At 38.6% G+C, this 26,813-nt stretch overlaps 1 protein-coding gene across 4 annotated transcripts in view; it reads right to left on the bottom strand.

Moving 5' to 3' along the window:
• LOC144002256 (poly [ADP-ribose] polymerase tankyrase-1) overlaps positions 1-26,813 on the bottom strand; it is a 60,176-nt gene that overhangs the window by 29,011 nt on the left and 4,352 nt on the right. For 3 of the 4 annotated variants that reach the window (XR_013278698.1, XM_077497313.1, XM_077497314.1), the window contains exons 4-5: positions 21,302-21,397; positions 1,029-1,065 (exon numbers count right to left, since the gene is read on the bottom strand). Coding sequence is in view for 3 of the 4 variants with exons in the window: in XM_077497313.1 (XP_077353439.1) it covers positions 1,029-1,065; positions 21,302-21,397 (133 nt within the window). In the remaining variant the exon portion in view is untranslated. Of the gene's footprint in view, positions 1-1,028; positions 1,066-1,263; positions 1,405-21,301; positions 21,398-26,813 lie in introns of those variants that run through there. The other variant, XM_077497315.1, reaches the window with a different exon arrangement.

Below are 26,813 nucleotides of genomic sequence, written 5' to 3'. Positions count from 1 at the left end.
CTTATTAGCTATTTTGTCAAATTCCAGTCTTGTCAATTTCAGTCTTTCAGTGTCAATTTTTCTTTTGAAAGAGAAGGTAGTAACTTTTTTTTTCTGTCTAACAACATGCTACTGAATCAGAGATGTGTTATTTATGATTTTAACCTAGAAACGGATGCAGAGCCTCCTTCTCAAAATTCTTTTCTAAAACATGCTTCTGAGTGGGTAAAAATGGGAAACCTGCCGAGGAACAATTCCTTTATTTCAAGTGTATGAGATGAAAATGAAAATCAAATATTACAACATTCTAATCTCTCATCAACTTCCTTCACTTGATTGTTTATGACTAAATGTATTGTTAGCATTGTTAGCATCGGTAAACACAGCTTATGGGGGAAAAAAAAAAAAAAAAAAGCTGAAATATCACAAGATGACGAGAATAATTTTTAAAGTTGAGAACATTGATATGTTACATTTTACAATAGATTCTTGACATTTTATCACATTAACTTCATCATGAGAATGAAAAGTAAATAAATTATGTATGCGATTGTTAAAACAAGCCCACGTTATTAGGCTTGACCAATTGTCAACCACTCAACGCTTTTACAAAATACTGAATATTACACGCTTAACACATGGCAGGCCCTAAAAATCATTTGCATACAGAAAAGATTCTGATTCAACAATGTTAAATCACAAGCACTGATGTTAGTCAAAGGGTAATATATTAAATGAAGAGAATGGCACGGTATGGCAGTGAGGAATACCGGGGAAAAGGTGGAGAAAGGCAATAGGAAGTAGAAAAGAGGAAGCCATAAAACTAACGTTGGCTAAGAAGAAAAGGGAGGCTTCAAGATGGGGGACACAACAGAATAGAGGGAAATAAAAGTATGACTCGAATGAAGGGATGCGAGGGTGGGCGTGAAAAAGAGAGGAGACCTCATGCATGGATGCTATAAAGTTGGAGGAAGCAGTAGGAGGCGGAGAGGAAGAGGAGAAGGTAGAGGAGGAGCAGAAATGAAAACAAAAGAGCATCTGGTACTCACCTCGCTGCCTCCAGCAGCTCATCCTTCTTGTATTCACCTAGATGGTTACAGAAGATCATGGTGTCAAGTCAACTAGTCGCCAGCACAAAAACACGTGTGAACATGCTAAGAACACGCAAACAAAGACACACACACACACACAAACAGGAAGGATCTATCTATCTCTTGAGAGAACACGCTCTCTCAATCCCCCCTCTCGTTCTCTGCGACTTCCACATTCCCGCTCAGTGCGCACCCCTCTGGCTCCGGTTGCCGTGACGATGCGTTGCCGGCAGCGACCACAGCGTGTTCATTGTTTAGGCGAGGAGCAGCCCACTGACACACGCTCTGCCGCTATCCGTCCGTGCGTCCGTCCATCCATCCCTGGCGCCCCCCCCCCCCCTCCGTCGTCGCTATCGCTAACCATCCTCCATCGCGCCCCTCCAGCCCCCTCGCACGAGCCGTCTCCCTGCTTTTGTCTCAAACCCCCCCTATGAGCTCCGGAGGCGCTGTTACCGTCAGGAAACACAACAGAGATAAACAAACCCCTCCCCCTACCTCGCTTACCCTCTCTACTGCCTGCGCACCGTTGTAGCCATGCACACCCTCCCACCCTTCTCCCTTCTGACAGTCATAACATAATCGACATCCCATATGTGCCTTGTGCATGGGAATCTGTAGCATCACTTGCTTCTATGTGAGCCAAATGGCTGTGTCGCTCTTATGCATTGTCAGCAATTAGAAATGAACTGGTAACTGGTCTTGGATGGAGGAGAGCACCAAAATGCATTGTGCAACTCTCTAATACGAGCCAGTCTGTACTGAGCATAAAATGCATTCTTGGAGCCAAGGACCAAGGCGCCAGGAAGCTAGAAAAAAAAAGCATGGAAAGGGCACAACAACAAAAATGGCAAACTGAGGATTAATGGATGATATAGGTTGACTTGGTTAAAATGTGAATTGGTTTCATCCATCCATCCATTTTCTTGACCGCTTATTCCTCACAAGGGTCGCGGGGGCTGCTGGCGCCTATCTCAGCTGGCTCTGGGCAGAAGGCGGGGGACACCCTGGACTGGTTGCCAACCAATCGCAGGTCACACAGAGACGAACAACCATCCACACTCACACGCACACCTAGGGACAATTCGGAGCGCCCAATTAACCTGCCATGCATGTCTTTGGAATGTGGGAGGAGACCGGAGTACCCGGAGAAGAACCACGCGGGCACGGGGAGAACATGCAAACTCCACCCAGGAAGGTCCGAGCCTGGACTCGAACCGGAGACCTCAGAACTGGGAAGCGGACGTGCTAACCACTCGACTACCGTGCCGCCTGTGAATTGGTTTCACAGTTCAATATAACATTGGCACATCAAAAAAAAAAAAAAAAAAATCGTCCCCACCTACTCGTACACTAAAATGACCACATCCATCACCTGGTTAAAAAGGTGAAGAGCAAATCATGGAGTAACGCATTTGTTTGTGTCCATTCATATTTCAAGAGGCCACTTCTTGTTCACATAAAATTATTATTATTATTATTATTTTTTGCGGGACAGATGAAAGGCGGTGTTGTGACCGCGACTGGTAGACTGTGGACTGCTTCCGAGTTGATAACGAAGGGTACTTTTTGCATGAGCATGCCATTATTGTTGTTTATGAAAAAAAAAAAAAGGTTTTTTTTTTTGTTTGTTTGTTTTTTTAAGTAGGTCAACTTTTTACATGCCTCACAACCTAGGCGTTCAAATAAAGTATAAACTATAAAATAAAGTTGTGGTAGCGCCACAGAATCTTAGCTCATTGGTAGCACGCTGCGCTTGCAAACTGGAGACGTGGTCGAGGCGCGTTTTTCAGATCTCTGAGGAGGGAGACAAGATCGTAGGGGGGAATAAGGGTTTATGCTTCAGGGATCGGTCGATCGCCAGACTCCCAAAATTAAGGAAATCAGGGCAGCCTTATTGTTTACCTATCTCGAAAATATAGTCACCCTAATCTAGCGAACAAACCAACAAGTTTCAATTAAGGGAATACCTCTTGACTTCCTAATTGAGAGAAAAACAGCTTAAGGTGTGACTACTTTTCCAAGTATCAGAGGCACATGTGTTCAAATTTCAAACACTTTACAAACTCCTGCTAACATTTTATACTGGACCTCAACTTTACTGCCATTTATGAAACACTGCCTCGAGGAAACAATCCAAACTTTCTTGCACATTTGCAGAACAAAGTTCAGAACTGAAAGAGTGAATTAATTTAAAAATATACATTCTGTAGGTATCAAACGGAAGCTAGGGAAGCAAATGCGATGGAGCTATATAAGAAGCGAATGAGGAGAATGAGCTTTATGTAGCAGACGGACGGGTGGGGTATAGATGGAAAGCAGAGGCGTGAGAGGTTACAGAGAAGGGAAAGGGGGAGGTGGGAGGGGAACAAAGGATTTGCAGATGAAAGAGAGAAGAGATGATTAGGGATCTGGAAGCTGACATGCATGGATTTGACACAGTATAATTGGTGTTAGCCGGGCGAGGGCGGAATAGTATGATGGGAGAAAGGGGAAGCAAGAGAAGAAATTGAAAACTATGAATACAAAAAGGAAACGGACAGAGAGAGATCTAGAAACTAAATTAGACGACATAGTTTGGAAGCCATTTGAACAGTGAGACAATCACATTCAGGCACCTGAGTGTGACCTGATGGCTGGAAACATTAGCCTTTCCCGTTTCTTTAACAGGCTTATGAGATTATACACAATTCAACTTTAAGAAGGTTACCGCTTCACTTTATTTGAAATAAACTGCAGTGCATTCATATATGGCATAAAACAGCTTCAGCTGGTTTCAACATCTGTAATTGTCATGCAAATGCTTCCCAACATTTATTACCCATTTTTCAAAAGAAAAATATCACGTTAACCACCAAACAGAAATCTCACATGAAGTATGAAAACTGAAATAATGATTATCTTGACTTAATTTACTCACAAATGTACTGAGTGTGAAATTTGGCCTTGCTTAACTGAACACAAATCTGATATAATGTACTTGCAGAAAGCCATGACTTATTCTGTTATACTGTATTGCAACAAGTTAATATATATGTTTGCTGTAGTTTAGTTTCTGCCATCGAAAGGAAGATTTTTTGTTTTTGTTTTTGGTGTTACGTTCCATTCCTTCTATTAATGACAGGACAACTGGGCATAGAATAAGTAAAAGATTTACTATAGTCCAAGTGGAGGGGGAAAAACCTATAAAATTACATCTATGTGATTTAGGGTGAAGGGTTAAAAAAAAAAAAAAAACACGGTCACGTTTTGGGATGAGAGAAATGTCAGTCTTTTCAGCCCTGGTGGCATGCTTTGTCATAGCCTGAGGATGCCTTTTGGGCAAATAATGCCAATCCATTCTATCAAAAACAACTAGAATACGTTGTCTGTCGCTATGAATATGTACTGGTGCTGAGGTTAAAACCCCTTATTATATCTCCCAGTTTTTCCAAAAATCCTAAAAATGGCAATATGGATGTGAGGGTATGCAAACGGCCTTCTCTCAACAGTCAGCCAGTCGAAGTCGGAATTGGCTTAGAAGACAGAGATAGCAATGTTACGTACTTAAAACGGAATTAGTCTTAGTAGAGCTATAAATTCTACCATTATGACTATTATTGTTGAACAACGTGAATGTTAATTGTGCCACAGGGCAAAGGTGAGAGTGTGTATCAACACCTGAGCCTGAGTGTGCACACTACTGCAACACTTCCGATAACACCAAACAGAAGAGAAACATTTTAACTCCCACTCCGGACAGGCTAACTGCCTCCTGAATGATGATCTTAATAAATGTGTGCGTTTGTGTGTATGTGTGCGTCTTGACAGAGTGCAGTAGACACTGGCGATTGCGGTTCGAATTCCAAATGTCGGAGGCTTGAAAGCATGTACTACTTTAAATGCAAAGGCGTTCGCGTGTACGTGCAAGCCTGAGCAGAACTACATTGGGCATATGTTAGGAGTAAATGTCACTGAGAAATAGACCCACTTGTTTCTTGACCATGGAGATAATAGCCTCTAAAAACTCAACAACTAAGCCTTCTTTTTCTTGGCATTTTATTGATTTTTACCTGGCTTTTTCTGGCTCATTTTCTTGTCTGTAAAGTACCAAATTGCTGGCTTTCAACGTAGTATCAGAAAGGTAGCGCCACCTTGTGCCATTTTTGTATATTCTCTTAAGATTGTGCAATAAAACGAGGTGAGTGACTGACCAAAATTTTGGGTGTCTGTATGTTATGTAAATGTACTGAGAATAATATTTGAATTTGAAAAAAGCCACCTGTATCTAACTATTCAATATATACATGCATCTACTTACAGGCCACATTAGGCATGGTGAAATCTCAACAGTTGAAAGTCCGAGAAGCTGTGCAATTAAATACATTCAACCTATAGCATACATAACGTAAACAAAATATGCTTCAAAAGTGCCACAAAACTATCTAAACAGCTATGCAAAGCTTCAAACAGTTGCCGTGCAAGACATTTAAAAGTTATAACTAAAATCTGTACAGATTTGGTTCCACTATATTTATTAAAAGTTCTACGCCACTGAAAAGTCAGTACTGTATATTGGTAAATTTAAATTAAAACCTCTAACCGTGATGGTAACAGTGTGCACAAGAATAAAATGGAGCTGCCTGGACTCCCCACGAGTCAAGTGTAGATTTTCGAATTTTTGCCGTTGTTTTTTTTTGGGGGGCGATTTTTTTTTTTCTTATTCTTCTCACGTTGCAATTTTTGGCCAAGAGACAACTTGTCTCAAAAAACTATTATGGTTTGTGAAAATTGGACTGATGTTGATAAATTAGCAATCTGTAGGAAGAAATAATCTTTTATTATGTGTACAGTCTATAAGATAATTCTGCAAATCTATCATAATGTTTTCTTAGTCTGTTTTACGATCAGTTTGTTTGGATTTCAAATTTATCCTCACGATAAGATCTAAAGGTAATAGAATTAAGAAGTGATGAACATTGTGTGATTAATTCCATTTTAGATCTATGGCAGTTTTTACCATTTTCCCTTATTATTCCTATGCTTGTAAAATGGTTTACACGACGCTATAGAAAATGCAACTTATTCAAAAACTGGAAGGTGAGAGAAATCAGCTGATCTTGTCCCATTTTTGTTTGACTTTTGATCCATTATTCCCCTGAAATTTTAGGATGATCTCCAAGTAGTTACGCTGTTGAGAGTTCCAGGGGCCTACAATCCCCTATTCAACAGAAGGCATTCTATTGACTTCAGGCACATGGGGAGACACAAAAATTTTAATATACCGTAGCCAAGCCCAGTCACCCAATTTTCAACCTATCCTCTCGAGAAGAAACATCATCATGGGACCACAACAACAACTGTGATTAAGAAGAAGTTGGAAGTAGAGTGTCATGCTGCAGGGCCCAATGTGGAAGACTTTGATTTGAAACTTTTCCTTCCCTGAGCATCTTCCTCTTATGCCTAAAGCATTGCAGTCTCCGATAAAGTTTTTATGTTCATAAAAAGGTTTTTATCGGTGATGTCATCACACAATGAAAATCATCAGCTTGGACGTCGTCCAGCGCAGGATAGAGGTTGCATACTGCAGGACAAAACAGAAAATGTGAACTACAGATAAACAAGCACAGCTCAAATAAGGACATTATGTTGTTGTCCTGAGCGAGGCACGCAATGAAGAGTCGCAAATACACAGGAGACCCAAACAGACTGCAGTTACCTTGTTTGTCCAGTCTACACAACCAAATTACTCTTGACAGTCAGTCTCTAAACATATGAAAGGAGCAACACTGGATTTACTTGGTATATTCTTATGTAAAAGAGTTATGGCTCCACTGTGAAAAATAGTCACTTTTTCTTCTGGAATCGAGCTCATCATGAAAACTTTTCTTTAACATACGACGTCACACAACAGCAGATTTAGCCAATTATCGCTTGAACATTCGTTTCAAGACGGCTTGATTTTAGATGGTAATTCAATTTGCTTTCACTTTTCCATTTTGATGTGCACAAAATTAGTCCGTGCTTTTTCCTCCCATTTTGATTTAGTTCATTAATCAAATTCTGTCAGCCTGCTGCAGAGTGGCCGCTCGCCTTCACTAACTCACACGGTGTTGTGGAGCTGAGCATCCATGTGGAAAACTAGGCAATTTCAGCTGCAGGAAATGTGCTAAAATGGGGTGAGGCAACCTCAGAAGTGCATCACATCTACACAGAGGCATATACATACAAACAAAAAATATGCAGCTTCTCTTCCCAGGTATTTCATCTTGTCTGAGATTAGAAAGCAACAAATCAGAATAATGTATTGATCCTGAGGTGTGAGCGCCTGAGAGAGTCTGAGCGGAAACAAGGTCCAACTCATTCATCACGAGAAACTAATCGAATTGCAGTCACTATGGTAATCAATGAGCGTGTCACTGATTAGGCGAAGAAGGATGCACACTTGGCTTTTAGAGGATGCAGGAATTCACTTAGTCTGGTCCGCACAGGTGAAAGCTTGCCTTTTGCATGCATTGCTGTTATCGGACGGACGACTACAGAGTGGTTACCCTTTATCTTGATGACATCCTCCACCTCTGACTCAAGAGTCCATTATTCACACAACTCAAGTCTTAAGAATACATTTACATGACAACAACCACATTTTTGGTTCGGTTTTTGAAATGACATTAACTGGAGAGTCATACTGGGTTGAGCCCAGTAGGTTCTGTGCAGAAAACAAAACAAAAAAATAAAAAATAAGACATTGGAAAAGAAACACTGCATATATTCATAATGCTTGATTACACAAAAACATATATCCCATTAATACCCTTTATTGTCCCTGATATAGATTTAGAATTTGATATATACAGTGATCAGCATATATGAGTACTTACCCTTTGAAAAATTTTAAGATTTTATTCAACATCTCAGTGAACATAAGAACAATTTCCAAAATTTTGACAAATTGTTTTCTGTAGAATATACGCTTAACTCACAACATGAAAGTGAGGTTGAATAGAATTCATAGATTCCAAAATCTTCAGTTTAATCAAATTAACTAAAGCAAAAAAAATAATACATCCCACAACAAAAATGACATCTAGTATTTTCTATAACCTCCATGACATTACAAAATCTAACACTTAGCTGGAGAAACACAAGTCGTTATCTTGAGTAGCACAAATGCTGCAACTGTGCCTCACTCCCCCAATATTAGAAGTAATCCTCTTACGGTCAAAACCTTTCAATGTTAACGATAAATGTTGCTTTAAAAAAAACTTTCACAAGGAAAAAGAACAGTTTTGAATGGATTTTCAGTTGAAAAGAATGCTGTGGAAATGCCCCCTCTGTAACGAGTATACCAGTAAATCATCTCCATTTCACTTCCTCCGTTTTTCAATAATCCAAAAATTCTCACTTCTTAGCCCTTAGTGCCCTCCAGATGCAAATGGCGTCCAAATTCCTCTCTCTCTGGCTCATGAAGTATTCATTACAGCCCGTTAGTTCGCATAGCAATTGAAAAAACAAGACCTGACCTTTCTAATGATGCCAGTTACTCGCCTGTGCCCTGGCGAAAAACAAACGTTCACTTTTTAATCACAGTGAAAATATGCATAGTGCTCAGCGGCTATTACTGCTTTGGAGGGATAAGTATGATACAAAATCACAAATTAACATGAAACTTCTATTGATTCTAGATGTTTTCTGTCTGGCAAAGTGTGTAGTAACACCGTGTTTCTGAGTCTGACACGATTGAAAATGTATTTTTATATAAAATGCCAGAGACCAAAATACCGTATATGCAGCACATCACATTTTTCAAGTGATTTCTCTTTGACATGAAGTGGTTAATATATTCACATGCCCATTACATAGCTAAGGTAATACAGCAGAGATCAATCATGGGCTGTGTAGAATTTTTAATCTTTTGGAAAATTCTATGCTCACATATTTGTGGGAATTTCGAATGTGAGTGTAATAACCTGATATCCCAATATTTCTATCCATACTGGATAATTATGTATAAAGGATACATATTTCTCCATAAATTAAAATAGTTACCGAGCCGCCTATTTTAAAGAGGCTGCCATGTCTCATGCAAATGAGTCACTGCTCATCCTTCAACCCTACAATGTGGGGTGCACTAGACGTGCGTCGTTTCGTGCTACCATGACAACAAGAGGTGGAGCTGTTTTGAACACCAAATCTGAATTATAATCTGCCATAAATAAACAAATAAATAAATAAATAAAAATCATTCCTAAATTGTGACATCACAATCCGACCTAAATCTTGCTGCTTGCTTACAAACATTTTTGGAAATTTCACAAAAATGTATTTACAGCAATTGTGTAATTTCATGATGGGATGCATGCCAGAAACCCAGTTATTCATAAGCAACGTATGTATCCTACATGGGTTAAAAAAGAAAATGGAGGAGGAAAGGTCTTGTGGTGAACAGCCTGACTTCCGTACAGGCAGCATGGGTTCAATTCCCACTCAGTGTGACGTTGCCTGTCTCAGTGTGCCCTGTGATTAAGTGGCTACAAGTCCAGGTCAGCTTACCGTACCTGAACAGGAAAAGCAGTATGCTACCATTTAAATGTAGTATGTTTTGTTTTTTTGACTCATCATACAGCGACTGTTTAAGCTGTGTCGTTATCCCAAAGCTTCCGTTAAACAGCAGTAACTTGAAAAGATGGAAAAATGATATCCACTTATGACAGTGGATTCAAAAACAGCTGAACCCCTTTTTCCTACCTGCCTATCTCATATAAGAATATACTTATAGCCAGATTTCTAGTGTGTGACACACTATTGCAGCAGTCTCACATGATGAAACATTTCACTGTGACAAGATGAAAAGAAGAAGGTGGTTGGCGGGATGTAAAAGAGTTTTATTCAAACAGTTGCACAAAAGTTTATATGTATCTTTTAGACAAAAGAGACTGGGAAAAAGATACAATGAAATGCCAAAATAACCGTTTTTTTCAAAAATTTACCCTTATGGTACGCTGCCTTACACGATGTAAAGACTCTGTACTTTTATGTCACGTCTCTGTCATTGTGTAGTTGCTTGTTCCGGCAATACTAGTATCCCGGTAGCTTACTACCTGAGACAAATTCGTTTGTTTTTTTTTGTTTTTTTTTTTTTTTTTAAACACACTTAGCCAATAACGATGATTGTGAATCCGTTCAAAAAGGTTGGTGAGTATCAATCTCTCCAGTGTGACATTACTTAATTTTGTAAGAATACCAAAAAACAACACATTGGTTAATAAACATTAATTGGTGGGAGGAATGGTTTAGTAATACAATTTGATGCAAACTAACATTTAATCCTATTTAACTATTTACAGTTGAAACTATTAATATAAGAAAAAATAAATTTTAACAATTTGGTTGACATCAACAATCTTTTCTTCCCCTATTTGCGGCCGAGCTGTTTCCCTATCCGCCACGAATAGCAGTTGAATACTGATTTTTTTTTTTATATACTTCCAACTGCAGCCTATTTTTCTCACATCACTGCCACTATGCACTTTTCTAGTTTATTTGCAGGCACCAGCAATACTGCCCTTATATTTTACGAAAGAATGATGAACAATAGTTGCTTCCTCAAACGACTGCTTATTATTAACTTAACCTGAGACATTTACAGTGTGGATTTAACCAGTTTCATTTTATTCCATGGTCTACTGTTTCGACCAGAAAGGATTCTGTGACCTTTACTCTGCAGTCTATCAGCAGCAGAATGCTAAAAATGTCACACAGTTATTGCCTTTGCACTTTCTGACCCAAACTGAGCAAGACTCAAAAGAAAATGAAACAAGACATGCTGGAGAACACGCTAGATGACTTTTTGTGTGTCATTGTGTGTTCTTCTCTTTTTAGTTTTGTAGCTTCTGACTGAATCCCTCTGGTTTCCATGGAGTTACCGTCTATTGCTGAGTTGGAAAGGAAGTAGTCATGGCAAGCCTCAGAATGGTCCAGCCCTAAAAAGGCCTTTCCAGCTGAACTCAACAGAAGTCCAATTTCACTGCTAATCCCTCAATTTAGATTTATTTCAAGGACAAAAAGATGAACATAATACCGAGACAGAAGCTGATTTTCTCGTAAAATATTCACACAGCAGCAAGGAGAGCAAATCTGGTCATGTACAGAGGGCAAATGTCTGGAATGGCATGTTTACAAATGTAAATTCATCCAATTGTATCCTGTTGAAAGACTGGCACTGATTCACTATGTACTTCAAGTACTAGTGTACTAATGTATTGATTTTAATGTACCACTTAATCAGAGACCAAATGGAGTCATGTGAAAATTTGAAATTGCAGATTAAAAAACAAAAGGAGATAGGATATAGTTAACAATATTACATATGATAAACCATTATTTTCATCCACAGCTACCAGGGTGCTTAAAATACGGTACAATTTGCTGTGCATTGTTCAAGAAAAACAAAAGAAAAACCTAATTAAAAATGAAATTGTTTCAGGCCATAGAGGTTTCGGGGGGAAAAATCTCATCTTGAAAAGATCTCATCAAGCATCTCCTGAGAATTTACGTGTTGACAGGGGTCCACAGTGGAGAATTGATCTCTGTGGCGCTGAAGAAGCTCGTCTAAGAATACCAATCAGAGGTAATTAATATAGTTAATGGACTCGCTCTGCTTGTCTGTTTTATTACTTCCATTCCAGGGCTTGTCTAAGGGAGAGAAAATCTTCATTTATGATTCTACGATTAAGGCAACCAAAATGAGATTTCCGCCTTTAAGATAAGCTAACATTTATGAATGCACGCTCTTCCACTGCACCGGCTCCATAAGCCCACCTTTGGTTTTTCCCATTTAATATAAACATTAGGCTACAAAAATACAGTACAACCACCAAAAACTTAATGTGTGCAGTTTTGATTTGAAAACAACATGGAGCTCCTAAAAAAAAACACAAAAAAAACTCCTAGATTCGTGAAAATCTGCATTGAAGCCATCGGCGACGACAAATCTTGTCGACCAACGAGTAACCAACAGTTGAACAAAAGAAATGTACCATAATACCTCACAGTCAACAACAGTACACCACCACGTCTTTCGGTACAGGTATTTTTAAGCGTGACCTCCCTGAATGTGTTGTGTGCGGTTCAGCAGATAGCAAACAGTTGTCCCAATACGGGCCAAAACGCGCTTGCTTCATGTTCTAAATTTGTCATTTTGTTTAAGTTTACTGTAAAACAGACATGTAAGACTAATAAAAATGTGATGGTTTTCATGTTTTCCAACAATTTTTGTACTTTAAATATCTTCAAATATCAGAAGCTATGAGTATTTTTTATCTTGTTAAAATGCTGAACTATTGCCATTTTTCCCTCAAGAGGACGTATAATAATGATGATAATAATAATAATAATAATAATAATAATTATTATTATTATAGTAATTAAATATATAAAAAGAAGAAGAAGAAGAAGAATAGAAGTTCTCCGTTTTGCTAATAAATGATTCCATTGATTTTACTGATGTTTTAGATTGCTGCCATGTTGTCAAGTCAGTATCGCTATCAAGATACTTTATACAGGTATAGGACCAAAGTCAGAATTTTTTAATTTTAAATAACAACACTAGCCACTAGAAATTATACCTTATAGTATCTGGTTTGGGAATGGAGAAGAAACTGCACATTAGACCAGGCTATTTAATATAATACTGTGCGGATTAAATGCTTGTACCGCAATAACATACACTATAGATGGCTTCAGGGGAATTTCAGGAGTTAATGCAACACTTCCAATACTGCCACACTGTGATTTAAAGCAGATAAAAGTTATGCTTCGGTGAAGAGAAGGTGACAAACATGTGAGGGAAAAGATGAAGAATGGGTGACAGCAGGGGGCAAGAGGACAACATGTACAGATAATGTGTTTAAAGGCAGGTGTGTGACACAAACGGATTACGGTGAGCTGGTCGCAATTGTGAGTTCATTAGGCGGGCTGAGAGAGTAGTCAAGGGCAAATACCACCAGATCAAAGTGAACTAATAAGTGCTTTACGGCTGGGCAGGATCAATGTCCAATGACAGAAAGCACGGTGAAGAGGAAACAATCTTCACGGTGATCTTTTTGTTCCGCGAGGTACTGGGAATTTTCACACCATAAGTAGTGTGTTTCTTTCCATTACTTCTTCTCCCTCTGCAGTCAACTTGTGACAAACTTCAGCCACTAAATCAATTTAGTTTGGTTTATTTTTTTCCTGTTATTACTGATCCATATATTACCATTTTTGACTCCCTTATGTTGGGACAACAAAAACAATAATACAATCTATGTTGCCTTTCGTTTTTGATGTTACCGCTTATGGAAATGATGCCAGAACCTTGGAAAAGGTTATCAAGGATTACAAGTCCCAACTGTGACCATGACCATGGGGATTACATGCGCTGCTGGATCTGGATGTTTGTCTTTCGATTAACCAATCCTTGTTTGACTCAGCTGATTTTGTTTGGATTCAGATTTATTTGGCGTCCTGTCTGTTTAAACCTGCCTGAATATGCTTCTCGTTAGTTTGTATTTTCCAAGTTTTTGATATGTCCAGTCTATAATCGCGATATGAATTGTTTAAAAATTCAATCTCTACTCTACACATTACTTATTATATTTTATCATATTTACTATGTGAATATCATATCTCTAAATTTAATACCATTTTTCAAATATTGCTATAGCATTATTCAACTATATTCATTATCATACACCTACATGTCGCAGTTACTTACATTACATATCTTCCTTCCTTTCTTAGGGATTTCAGTCAACCTATGCTTCTTGTTGTTTGTATGTATATTATTAATATGGGTGCCTATGTGCAAATATTTCAGCTGGGACAATTTAATTTCACTTGATTTATATTTGCCTATCATAGATCTCACAACAGTCAAAGTTATACTGTGGATATTTTCTAGATGCAAAAAATAAATAAAAATAAATCATCTCTGTTTCAAGTCCTGCTATCTGTAAACCCAATAGGCTATTTGCAGTAGAAGTTGCACTTAAAAAAAAAAAAAGTACGGGGACATAAAAACAAATTTGAATCCACTGCAGACTTGTTTTACTGAACTGCACAGGGAGGACTTCAATTGTAAGTTCAATGCAAAGTTTATATCCCCTCATTTGCTTTGTGAAAGAGAGCCGTGCCTCAAGGTAGTTTAGAATTTCTTGGAGCAAAAACAGATGAAAAAGTGGATGGTATTCCTGACAAATGGTGCATACCAGTTTGAACTTGAGAGTTGTTAGGGATGGCACTTTCTCATGAAAACGGCTTCAATCGTGCTATATAACATCCATGGAAGCTCCTGTCAAAACGTTGCATGCGTGAGTGTGCCCCCTGGTGTGGCATCAAGAGTGAGCTCTCATGAATAAGTGAAGCAGGATTCTGTGTTATTTCTCGGTTGTTATTTCTGAGGGGCAACTATAAAAAAGGACCTTAGCACACATTTTGATAAAGACCTTTTGTGTTGTGATGTCTGTTTGGCCTTATCACGGATAATATATGTTGGTTTCCACTTCATTAATGTGCACCTTCTAGAAAAGGAGTTAAAAATGTCCTGTCTTTGCTTTTCTCGTCTGCTAACAGAGAACAGAGCATACCATTTCTCAAAGCAGTTTGGATGTGACAGAGCCGTAGAGCTAATTTATGGGTCAATATAAGCTTCCCTCAACACTGACAGAAGCTGAAAGCTGTGCGAGCCTGCGGCAGAGATGAAGACGGGGAGCAGAACCTCTAAATCACTGTAGTGGAACATAAAGGACAGGGAGAGAAAAAATACTTGTGCAGGTTGTCACTGTAGAAACTTGTATACTGGCGACAAATGTACATATACAGTGCATATTAAAAATCTACACACCCTGTTCAGATGTCTGGTTTTTGTGATGTAAAAACTGAAACCTTGAACATCAACTCTAACTTGTAAAATTCACTTAAGGAAATTATAAATATGCAAACCCTCAAACTAATATGTTACAGTACCTTAGGCTTGTATTACAGCACTCAGTCTTTTGGGGAAAAGGTGTATCAGTACAGCAACATCGTGGTGTGGCATTTTTGCCCACTCTTTGCAAAAACGCTCTAAGTATGTCAGACTGTGAGGGTATTGCCTGTGCACAGCCCTCTTCAGATCACAATAAGGCTTGATGCCCTAACCCATAGTCACAAGTCACATGCAGAAAATAGCCAGTACTTTAACCTTAGCTTTGAGCAGTAACATTTCTATGCTCATGGCTTGTGCTGTATGATCTGACTACAAAAATGTCAGTAGAAACATACTAAAACATCAGAACTATATTATTAGGGTTGGTCAGAGGAACTTTCAATTGATTTGTTCATATTATATTACACAATAAAGGTGAAATGATTAATCTCAATTTCATTGTGTGAAGGATGGAGGCCTTCACACTTATAATTTTTTTTAATATCCCAAAACTTGTCATTTGTAAAGGAGTGTGTAGACTTTTTAAATTCAGTGCTCATTTTCTTGCCATTCAAAAAGATGTAACGACCTTGATTGGAGAAAATCTCTGAGTCATAGCATTTCCTAAACAAAACTCTTCAGAAGAGTGTGTTCAGTGCATCACTGCAGATGTGTGAGGTGAAAAAAAATTACAGATGGTAATTAAGAACATAATTTATGATACTATCAAGAGGGTGTGCATTTGTAAAAACAGTATTAAAAATGTATTAAAAAAAAAAATCAATTTAAAGAAATGTTTCATTAGCGTATGCCAGCATTTAGAAACTGCAGCACTCAGAAATGAGAGGCGTAGCAAATCTGTCAGCATTGTCTGATTTGTTCAAATGTAAATATGCCCATCTGCTTCTTTTGGAAGCAAGTGAAAGTTGGGATGTCCGCCAATGGATTTACCAACACAGTACAGCAGATTTACATAAGTCAGCGAAAGCGTCCATCGGTCCAGCTCATGAAAAAGGGAAATTAGCTCAGATGGTTGTAACTATTCCAAGAACAACTTTAGCACTGGCCAGTCAAGAACTGGAAGTTGCTGGGAACACAGCCAGAAATCAACATCATGAAATGAGGGCTCAACATAGACACCTTCAGGTTTGACATAGGTCTGCAGCTGAGCAAATGGAACAAGAATTGTTGACTCATGATCAGATGGAGCGTATGCTGACTTCTTTAGCCACAATAACCAACTGTTAAGCACGGTCGGAGGTGGTAGCATCATGCTGCGTGGCTGATCTGGCTGCCAGTAGAACTGGTTGGTACAATAAAGAGAATGGAATAAACACAAAGGAAGACTACCTCATAATTATCCAGCATTGTCTGAACTTGAAGTATGTTCTACATTGTACAGCCACAAGCCACACCAAACATGATGTGAAACGGTAGGTCATTCATTTAGTGAATGTTTACCCTGAGCGATGGTACCTGCATTAAATCTTGCCTCTGGCGGAGTAAATTCCAGGCTCTAAAAGCTGTGTTATTTTGTGTGTCCACCTCAACTTGTTGTCATGACGACGGTGAGCCAAAACTCAGTGCTTGCCATTTATGAGTGTAGGTATTTGTGTGTGTTGAAAATTAGATAAAAGAAGAGCAACATGTGGATAATGGCTGCAGAAAAGCTGCAAAGTGACAGTGTTACAAAAAGAGCTGGAGGTGAGTCACTTTAATAACTTTGGATTACAACCTTTAGCGGGCAAAAATGAAGTGAAACTCTATTTGAGTCCCGCAATTTCTGCTGGTATCTCGTATTATTTTTGTGTTTGCCGGTGATAAAAGTGAATGACTGTGTGGACGTGCTGATATTCAAATAATTTCATGGTGTTTTTCAATTAGTAGATTTGCTGCGAGAATTTCTCTCTACTTGTCACACTGCTTGTAATCTGTTCAAACACATCTTGGGGTACAACAATGTTTTGTTTCTGCTGCAAGAGCAAAGTCCCTCACCACCGTACCACCACCACCACCATTTTTGACATACAATAGCCAGTTTTCTACAACAATGCACATCTTTCATCTGATATCGAAATCGAACAGTTTAGAACAGTTCTCCAAAGTGCCACCCATAAAGTGAGAAATTACACGACCAAGTTTTATTTGGGGTGATCTGCTTGTTTCAGAAATACAACATGTTTTGGTATTGTGTGCAAAATCTCAGAGAATATCAGTGGTTAATTGTACGTGAGAAAAATGTGGATTTAATTTTATTATTACTAACTATGCAGTGGCAGCACGGTGGTCGCGAGGTTAGCACGTCCACCTCCCAGTTCTGAGGACTCGGGTTTGAGTCCAGGCTCCGGCCTTCCTGGGTGGAGTTTGCATGTTCTCCCCGTGCCCGCATGGGTCTTCACCGGGTGCTCCGGTCTCCTCCCACATTCCAAAGGCATGCATGGCAGGTTAATTGAGCGCTCCAAAATTGTCCCTAGGTGTGCTCGTGAGTACGGATGGTTGTTTGTCTCTGTGTGCCCTGTGATTGGTTGGCAACCAGTTCAGGGTGTCCCCCGCCTGCTGCCCAGAGCCAGCTGAGATAGGCTCCAGCACCCAACGCGACCCATGTGAGGAATAAGTGGTCAAGAAAATGCATGGATGGATGGATGGATGGATGGATAACTGCAGTAATCCTAACTCAATTGTGTTTTTAATGAAAGTCTATCAGATTTTTCTGCTTTAGAATGTGGTTCAATTGCATTCACAGTAGGCATTGCAAAACAAAAGCAGGAGACTAAGTAACAGTAGTAGGTAGGTACAATTAAATCTCTATTCTCGGATGGTGGAAAATGCATGTCGGATCCTGTAGCATGGCTAAATGAGTCATCTCAAAGTCCTCATTAAGAATATTAATTACAGCATGGATGTTAAATTGCCTGCTTTGAAAATCGTTAATTCCAGTCCCGTTTCATGTAAATGAACACACACATACCCCTTTTCACACTATAGATATTATAGAGGGTTAAGATTCAGCCAGATGGGGTTTCATATCAGCTTCAGACCTATTTTCCATTTTTAAAATAAACCACGGTTCAACGGGTCACTGATGAGCTGTGACCTTTGCCTCACTGTAAGCCAGAAAACTCATAAATAAATGCAAAGTGCGAAAGCTGCGTATGTGCGCAGAATCTAATTTCAGTGGAATCTCACCAAAAAGAGTCAAACAAAAATACAGCCAAAGAAACATACTTATAAATGTTGCAGCCACTCTCCACCAACCAAAATTCAATGAATTCATGTCTGGCATTTGCAAAGTGTGTCTGCAGCAGTGAAATTCCCCTCAGGGTTTTGACACAATGACGCTCCTCGCCATGTATCAAAGTTTATCTCATTAACCACAGAGTCTGACGAGAGGAATTGATGATGTAAGTCGGTGTTAACATTGAGGTGGGGGAGCCAAAATTGATATAGAGCTCTGCATCAATTCCCAGGGAGACAAAGTGAGGAAGTGAACAGAGGAGAGATTTTGAAATCAACAGTCTGTGTGGATTCTCTGTCATCCAGGTCATAGGAGTTCAGTTCAGAACTGGCGAAGCCTTTTGGATTAAACTCAAAGGTGAAACATCTTCAAAAACCAAGAAAGTCTAGTTGCCTCTATTCATCATTTCCAGATTTTACATTAAACGGTCATTTTTTTTTTCTTAATCACCGTAAACAACTAAATCAACAAAATTGCTTATTGAAAATGAGCACGGAATAGGTTGAAAAAAAATATGCAAGAATATGTCAGTTCATTGTATAATGAATTGCCTAATAAAGAACAATGAAAAGAAAATAACTGCAATAAAGATATTCAAAACTTCACTACAATTAGGAATGGGTAATTATACAAATTTCATTATATGATGACAGACAATGCTAAACACAAAAGTGCATTCTTCCACAGCCAAATCATAATTTCAACAAGAAACTATATACCAAAAATTCTATGAACCAATCAATCAAACAATGCATTGTTCAAACAAAGGCTCATCACATTGAAAAAAAAATAACAAAAATGAAAATTGCCAGTTCCTATTGAGAGATATCAGCATGTTGTCAACGTGAAAGAAGCCCACATTAAAGCCTCGTAATAAACCTGCTCTGACCATATGAAAATTCATTTTAAGTTGCCATGCAGCCCAAAACCATTTTGAAGCGTTCAACTCTTTTATTGTATTCTACCGAGGGAGCAAAGAGAATATACTGCATTCATGTCCAAAAGAGAGGTCAGTGTTGATTTTTTTATTGTGGTAAAATGTTATGTACTGTACATGAGCTCTCCATATAGACCACAAATGTTGTCAATTTAGGCCTTTTTTTAATTCAAAAAGTTGATGGAGGGCTTATTAATGGTTTCGTTTGCGCTATTAATGGAAGCTGAGTGTTTTGTTGAAAAACTTTTAGGGTACATGTACTCTATTTAACAACACAGTACCGAACAAAAGGAGAATGGTGGGTGGGATACATTGCGTTTGTCAACAACCATGTATTTGTAGTTTTCCATTACGATACTGCCACAGATCATGCACTTTTATTTCCTGCTTTATTTCTTCTACAACCTCACTCGGGAGTCCGCAGAGGAAACTATTTCTGCCTGAATTGTTCGGGAAAAGTTAAATCCAATAATCATGCCCATCCCTGCTTTCAACATTTGTAGATGATGAATACAATTTTATCATTTCGTTCCTGCAAAGTGATAAGGGTTTAGCCTTGGTGCAATCAGTATCAGGCTCTGGTCTGTGAGCTGCAATAAACATGCACTTCAAATATTAACCAGACAATTTGTTACAGAGCACTTCATACTCCAACTGGACTACATTAAAAAAAAAAAATTAATACAAAAAAGCCAGTTTTGTTACAGATCGACATACACACAGTAGAAAATTGCTCAGGTTATCTGATATTTTCTAAGATGTCATGGTCTCCTAGCAATACAATAGGGCTGGACACAACCCATGGTTTACTCTCACAATACAGGCACAATACAAAAATGGAAATCGACAAAACTGTGTGGAATTGGTTATCTGCAGATCGCAATCAGGCGTCTTCCCGAGGTGGATAAAAATGTGACACATATTGAATGTATCTGCCAATGCGAGTGCAGCGAGCTTGACATCATCACAATACACCGATAAGTGATGTATACACATTTGGGTCGACCCAAACAACACATACAGAAACACATTAAAGAACACCTGCTGCAGCTCTCAATTATATAAAAACAATATAGAATAAATATGGTCTTATAATACAGCATGAGAGGTGTGTTGACCCTAAAACAAGCAAAATAATTGCTGACTACAGCCAGTGGAGTAATGCTGAAGTTACTCTTTCATATTAATGGGGGGGAGAAAGTCAACTTAAGCCTACCGGTACTAAATGGTATGGAACAGTTAATATTTATTTGTTTACTTGCATGTTTTGGGCGTTTGTTGTTGTGTTCCATCATAGAGTATATTGGTTAGATTGCTTCAAATGTAGTGTTCATGAAAATAAATAGAATATATTATATCAGAATTTGGCATTTTGACCTGCCGTGTACATTCTGCCTAGATGTCCCTCTACCCTAGAAAACTCCTAACAGAAGGAACTATGGAAGACCAAAAATGCCAAAATAAAATAAATAAATAAAAGGGTGTGGGGTGGGGGTTATAAAGAAATATAATTAAAATTAAAATTAAAATAATAGAAATTGAAATACAACTAAATAAAAAAACACAATAATAATCGAAATTCAAAAAATAAAAATTATGTGTAAAAGAGAAACAAAATATATCAATAGAATTAAATATCAATCAATAAATAAAGACACTCTGCCCTCATACTGTTTATTTCATGCTGCAGATGCTGTCAGCATGAAATGCATCATGAAATATTATTCAAATGAGGGGGCAGTCCTAAACGTGTCTTGGGTTGCACATTTCTTTTTATCTTTTGAATCTCGTTTTTTTTTTTTTTAAACTATATTTTTATATCAATTTTTTATTTTCACTTTTATTTCTATATTTTTGTTTTTATTTTGGCAGTTTTGGTCCTCCATAGAAACTAACCAATTTGTCTGAAAATTCAACATAGCATCCTGGCCACTAAAGCCTCTGCAAGGATTGCTTATTTTTGTATCAGGGTGTGTAAAAATACTTTTGGCAGACTTCTCTAGGAAAAGAAACTGTTCAGAACACTGGATAACCAGTGCGCAGCCCTACGATAACACGACTAAACATGGCGTGTAAAGCAACCGAGACAGTAGAGTATGTGGTGTTTAACGGACCGAGAGAAAAGTGGCACTGACCTGTGAGCACAGCCTTGGCGGAGGGTTCAGCCAGGTCCAAGGCAGACTTTCCGTCTGTGTTGCGGATGTTGGGGTCGGCTCCATGCTGCAGTAGAACTGTGCAGGGCAGACACAGACAGTAGCTCAGCTCCTGGACTGACATGCAAACTCCCTGACACATGCTTCGACCCAGTCCTCCTCCTGGACCATATCCTGCTCCGAACACTGCTCTCCCCGGACCTCCCCGTTGCTCCTGAACTATCCCCGCTGCTTCGAGACGCTCCCCTCCTCCAGCTGTTCCTCCTCTGTTGCTAGCACTGCTCCCTCGCCTGCCCCTGGCTGCCCCCGTCCTGCGAGCCATGCTGTTGATGTAAACAGACATGCCGCCACCAGAGCAGCGAGGGCAACGCTATGGCACACCGCCACACAAACAACGGACCAAACCAAGCGGCTGCGTGACCACCTCCAGAACGCATCGCACTCGTGTGGACCAGGAGGAGGACGGGAACTAACACAAAAACGAGTCCGGCGGAAGAAAGCTCACAGCTACAACTAATGGAGGTGGCGGTGGCGGCGGCGATGAGGCAGGCAGGCAGCGCGAGTGGAGCGACTCTGGCTCTCGCTGACAGTGTGAGCGATGCAGCGGAGAATAAGATGAAAGTGGTGGAGGGGGGGTGAGAGGGCTATGAGTTGGAGAGATGGGAGAGAGAAGGGTGAGAAGACTGGAGAGAGAGCAAAACCCAAAATCCCAAGTTGTTTGTGGAGAAAAAATAAAAAGAATTGCATTGTACCCGTTTTGATGACTCTGAGCTTCATAAGAGGTACTTAACATGTAATGCTGAGCTGTAATGGAACCGGTGTGTATAATTAAATATGTCTCATGGTGCTGTTCATCAAGTAATTTCCATAGTGTGTTCGTATGACGTACTGTTTCTGTCAGGTCTGCCTAGCAACAAGTGGCCTCACAACCGTGATTCAACCAGGGAAAAAGTAAGCTCATAAAATATATCTGCTGAGCTCCATTAACTGAACAAGTCACAAAATGCTTAAACGTGACACAATGGAAAGCAAAACACCCCCAAAGATATGTAATTTGGATTTCAAACAATATTTTCTAGGGAGTTGAAAGAAACCTAAAGCAATACTAAGACAAGAAAACAAGGAAATTGGTTATGACAAACAATGTATTATTAAAAAATTGGCACAGAGGTATGTTTATACTTGACTTACATTTACATTGAACTCAGTCAGATTTATGACAGCCAGATTAATAGGGGTGTGAATTGCCTCGTACCTGACGATTCGATTCATATCACGATTCACAGGTCACGATTCGATTCGATACCGATTAATCCATAAGTCGATTGTTGCGATTTTTTTTCATTCAAATTTAGAAAATACTAATCAGTACGCTTGTAGAGTGTAAGATTTATATGAAAATGTATTATTTATTTATCTGAAATTTCAGTCTTATAGAGGTTGTAATCTGTTTCATGTTTGAACAGCATTAAAATAAAATATTAAGGCTTAATGTTCCGTTCATATAACATTCTTCCATGCTCGTTTTGTTGAATATTTTTCCATTAAAAATGGAAGTTTAAAAATCGATTCACACACACAAAAAAAAAGGCAATGATGATAAGACATTGAGTCGGTAAGACTACCGAATGAACAATTCTGAGCTCTTAAAAAAAAAAAAAAAAAAAAATTTAATTGAATCGATTCAAGAATCGCGCGATGTAGTATCGCGATATATCGCCGAATCGATTTTTTTTTTAACACCCCTACAGATTAATATATAAAATTTAATGCACAAAAAAAAAATGTTTTTCAAGTCGGTGCGATGCCTGGTTGGCCATTTATGACCACAGGGAACATGTCTCCCCCCCATGCTACAATAAAGTATAGTAGGTGGTAGTCATGCGCATTGCGCTCACTGTCAGAGAGTACAAAAGCTCTTGTAAGGTGTAAGAAATGACTTTTTTTTTTTTAATTATCTACTGAAAGAATGTTTCTAGTTAACACCCTGTTGTCTTATTGGATGGCAATCCGCATTTAAGGTTGCATCTGATTGGTTAAAGTCAGGTAAAAGCATACAATTCTAGAAGTATTAATTTATTTCACATCTTTGCGATAAACATATTGCATGTGCCATGATCTCAATGATATTTTTCCGATATATTGTGCAGGCATATTATGCATCATATTCATGTTCTAATCAGCTGCCTTCAAATCACTTATTATTCACTGCAGAACACAAAGGATAAACAAGTATGGTGCGAGAAGTGGCGATGAAAGCTGTCAACATCCTTCTCATTGTTTGTTTCTGCTGCGCTGTTTACTCTGAGTCAGTTTGGTGCGTCATTAAATGTGGCAGGGTTTTAAATTGTATGTTCAGCACGTTGGCTATAATTAACGGCTTGCTAAATGTTCTTCGGCAGTGCGCTACCGTAATCAAGGGGTTGCAAAATGTTCTACGGCTGCTTCCTTTGTGCACACAGAGTGAAAGGGTGATTGGTGAATTTAATTGCAACAATAGGAAGGACTATTGAAAGAAAGCTGAGACACTGAACCAAAGATGGTGTAGTTATTAAAGGGGTCATATTATGGAAAATTTTCTTTTTTTTTTATCATTTGTTTATAAATAGTGCCGGCCCACCTATCTAAGTTAATAAATTTAAAAAAATAAAAATAAAATAAAATGTTTTGTCATCTCTCAACCATATTTCTGAAAATGCTCCACCCACACAGCAAGTTTCTCATCAATGACAAAAGCAGCAGGGATGGCAAAAGTTCAAGCGACAGCAGGAGTCCAGCAGCCAGATACTATCATGTCAAATTCAAAAGGTAAGCAGAGCTACAGCGTTAGGAAGCAAATAGTTGATTGTACAGGTTAGCATTAGCTTCTGACAAGTGCCACTTTTGACGAAATTGTTGCTGCCTCAAGCACAAAGCAGAAGAGTAATTCTGTCTGTACTCATGCTATAGTAATAGTAAAAAAAAAAATAATCAAAAATATATGTTAGCCTACACACAAATCTTTTTTTTGTAATTTTACTTCCAATGCTACATTCATTATCAGAAAATTACTTTGGATTATTTATAAAGGTAATGTTCCCATCCATTTCAAGGTAATAATACAGGGATGGTTAGATTTGGGGCGCTAGCTAATTGCAGCCACCGCTTGCTCTGCTCCTAGTCGTCATAGTAACGAATTCCGTACTCACTATTGTCCCAGTCTCATTTTTTGAAAACCTACTCATCAGCATGGCCTTGCAGCCATGTAGCAAGTACAAATTTGGATTGATAGAATTTTTCCAGAGTGCTTGTCTGCTTTGGTCATGCTGTTTGTGGCTATCCTTAAAGTGAGAGTAGGTATACATTAGTTCTTCTGCCTCTAAATACACTGCATTATTAATAATATGAAGAAACATTAAAAGAAGACCTCCACTACTTTACTTCAAAACAAAAAAATAACTGCTACTTTCTGCATGTGAGTAAACAAAATCCCCTCCCCATTATTTCAAAAAATACGGTATTGTAGCAATCCATTTTTCTGCAGAATCCATGAACTCTACATCAAATTGTCATAATACGTTAATGATGAATTGTTGAGGCACAGAACATTCAATTCAACAAACAATGCAGAAAACAGGACTTTGTCATTTACTTCATAAATGAGCTAACAAATCTTAAAGAGCTGAGCTCAGTGTTTTGCCAAAGCGCTAAAGTCGATACTGCAACTGCTTTGGCCTCATTCGCCTCCCACTGTTGTGACTGCTGAGACGCTCCCAAAGCGTGCACCCGTTGACAAGTGAGCACGCCAAACAAGTGTACATGCCAACCTATCAAACTCAGCTGCAACAAAAAAGCATTGAGGCTAGTGTGTATGTGTGTCTGTATGCCTCTGCCCAGGCACTGACGCACACCTACCGTCACCCACTCACCAAAAATATAATTTTGTCTTAGCAAAGATCCCACTCAAACACACAATGATACCCGGAGAAGAACATCCGGTACATCCACAGTGATGCATGCATCAATAATAAAGTCAACCCATCCATTTTCTAGTGAGGTTGTCCTCATTATATTTGTGGGTGAGCTGAGGACTATCCCAGAATACACATTGATTGTTATGTTTTGATCAGGACAGGTCATATTTTAGTTAGTTTTTGTATGTAGTTTGTAAAACATGCATAATAGATTTAGATTTTTAGAATTAACAGATTAAAAAAAAAAAAAAAACTAAAAAAAAACAGTAGAAGTAAGAAGAAAGAAAATTAAAGAGGAAAAATATGCAACATTACCAAACTTAATGTTTAATTATCGCCACCTAGAGGACTGGAGGGGAACTGCTGGCTTTTCATGATTTTTTTTCTTTGTTTTCTCGTGGTCAGCATCTCTGCCATAAATTAGCATCATCGACCACTATAGAAATTGGGTAGGTCTATAATTTGATGAGGTTAGTATATCTGATAGCTAAAACTACATTTTATTAGCAGAAATAGCAGATCCCGCCCTCAACATCAGTGCCATCATCAAATGACAAAAAAAAATCTTTGTCAGTCATACTTCAGGTGTCCCACTATCTTTTTTGGCAAATGTGACCTTGCTCTTGATGAGCTGCTGGGCTAAGAAGGAGATTAATTCCACGCTCAAGTTGTCTGAACCCCACAGAAGAGGACAGGCAGTCCGTCAGAAAAATCAAAGTTGATTTGGCCGTCAGTGCGCTGCCAAATCTCTAACCTGGCACCATGACATCCTGGCAGCAGCTCTGCTCAGAATAAAAATAAATAAATAAATAAATAAATAAATAAAATCGGCCACGGATTATCAAATGACGTTTGTTTGACATGATCCCCTTGGACTGTGTGTCCAGTTAGAGGCAAAGGGAAAAAAATATTCTAGCTGTCTTTCAACATAAAAAATTTTCAGGGTATTATGAATTGTGTCTATTAATGGAGCCTAATTTTCCGCTTTCAGAGAAAATCATTACAGCGGCTTCTTTGCCAAGTGGGCAAAACAAAAGCTGGCCAACACTAGATTGCCATTTGCCAATATGTTTATTTGTTGGAATTCTTTTCTTGTATAATATTAACAGCAAAAGATAAAACATTTTATGTCTTTTCTTTGCTGCATTTATACTCTAACCATACAAAGCATTTGGTGAGTCCTCTGTGGAAAAAAAAAGTGCTATAAATAAAATTCACTTAACTAAATTCATCTTTGCATTTTGGTTCATGTTTGTCCCTATGTCTCATGAGTCCATTCACTTGTGACTTTTTGTGGTCCTCATGCATGTGCCAGTCTTCTTACATCTGCACCAATCTCATCAAGTCTTAAGTGTGCCTCATTGTCTGTTTGCTTGTTTCTGTTCAGTTTTCATTTTGTTGGCACCATTTGTGGTGAGTCTCTCCCTGTGCTCTTTGTTGTCTTGCTCCTGGTGTCTTCTTGAAATTTTCTTTTTCTGAGGGGGGCTTTTTCTTTGTGTCTTCATAAATAATTTATTTTGAGTTGCCTTCACTCCTGCATG

Source organism: Festucalex cinctus, chromosome 15 (genome assembly GCF_051991245.1).
Source record: "Festucalex cinctus isolate MCC-2025b chromosome 15, RoL_Fcin_1.0, whole genome shotgun sequence".
NCBI lineage: Eukaryota > Metazoa > Chordata > Actinopteri > Syngnathiformes > Syngnathidae > Festucalex > Festucalex cinctus.
This window is presented reverse-complemented; position numbering and strand designations above follow the sequence as displayed.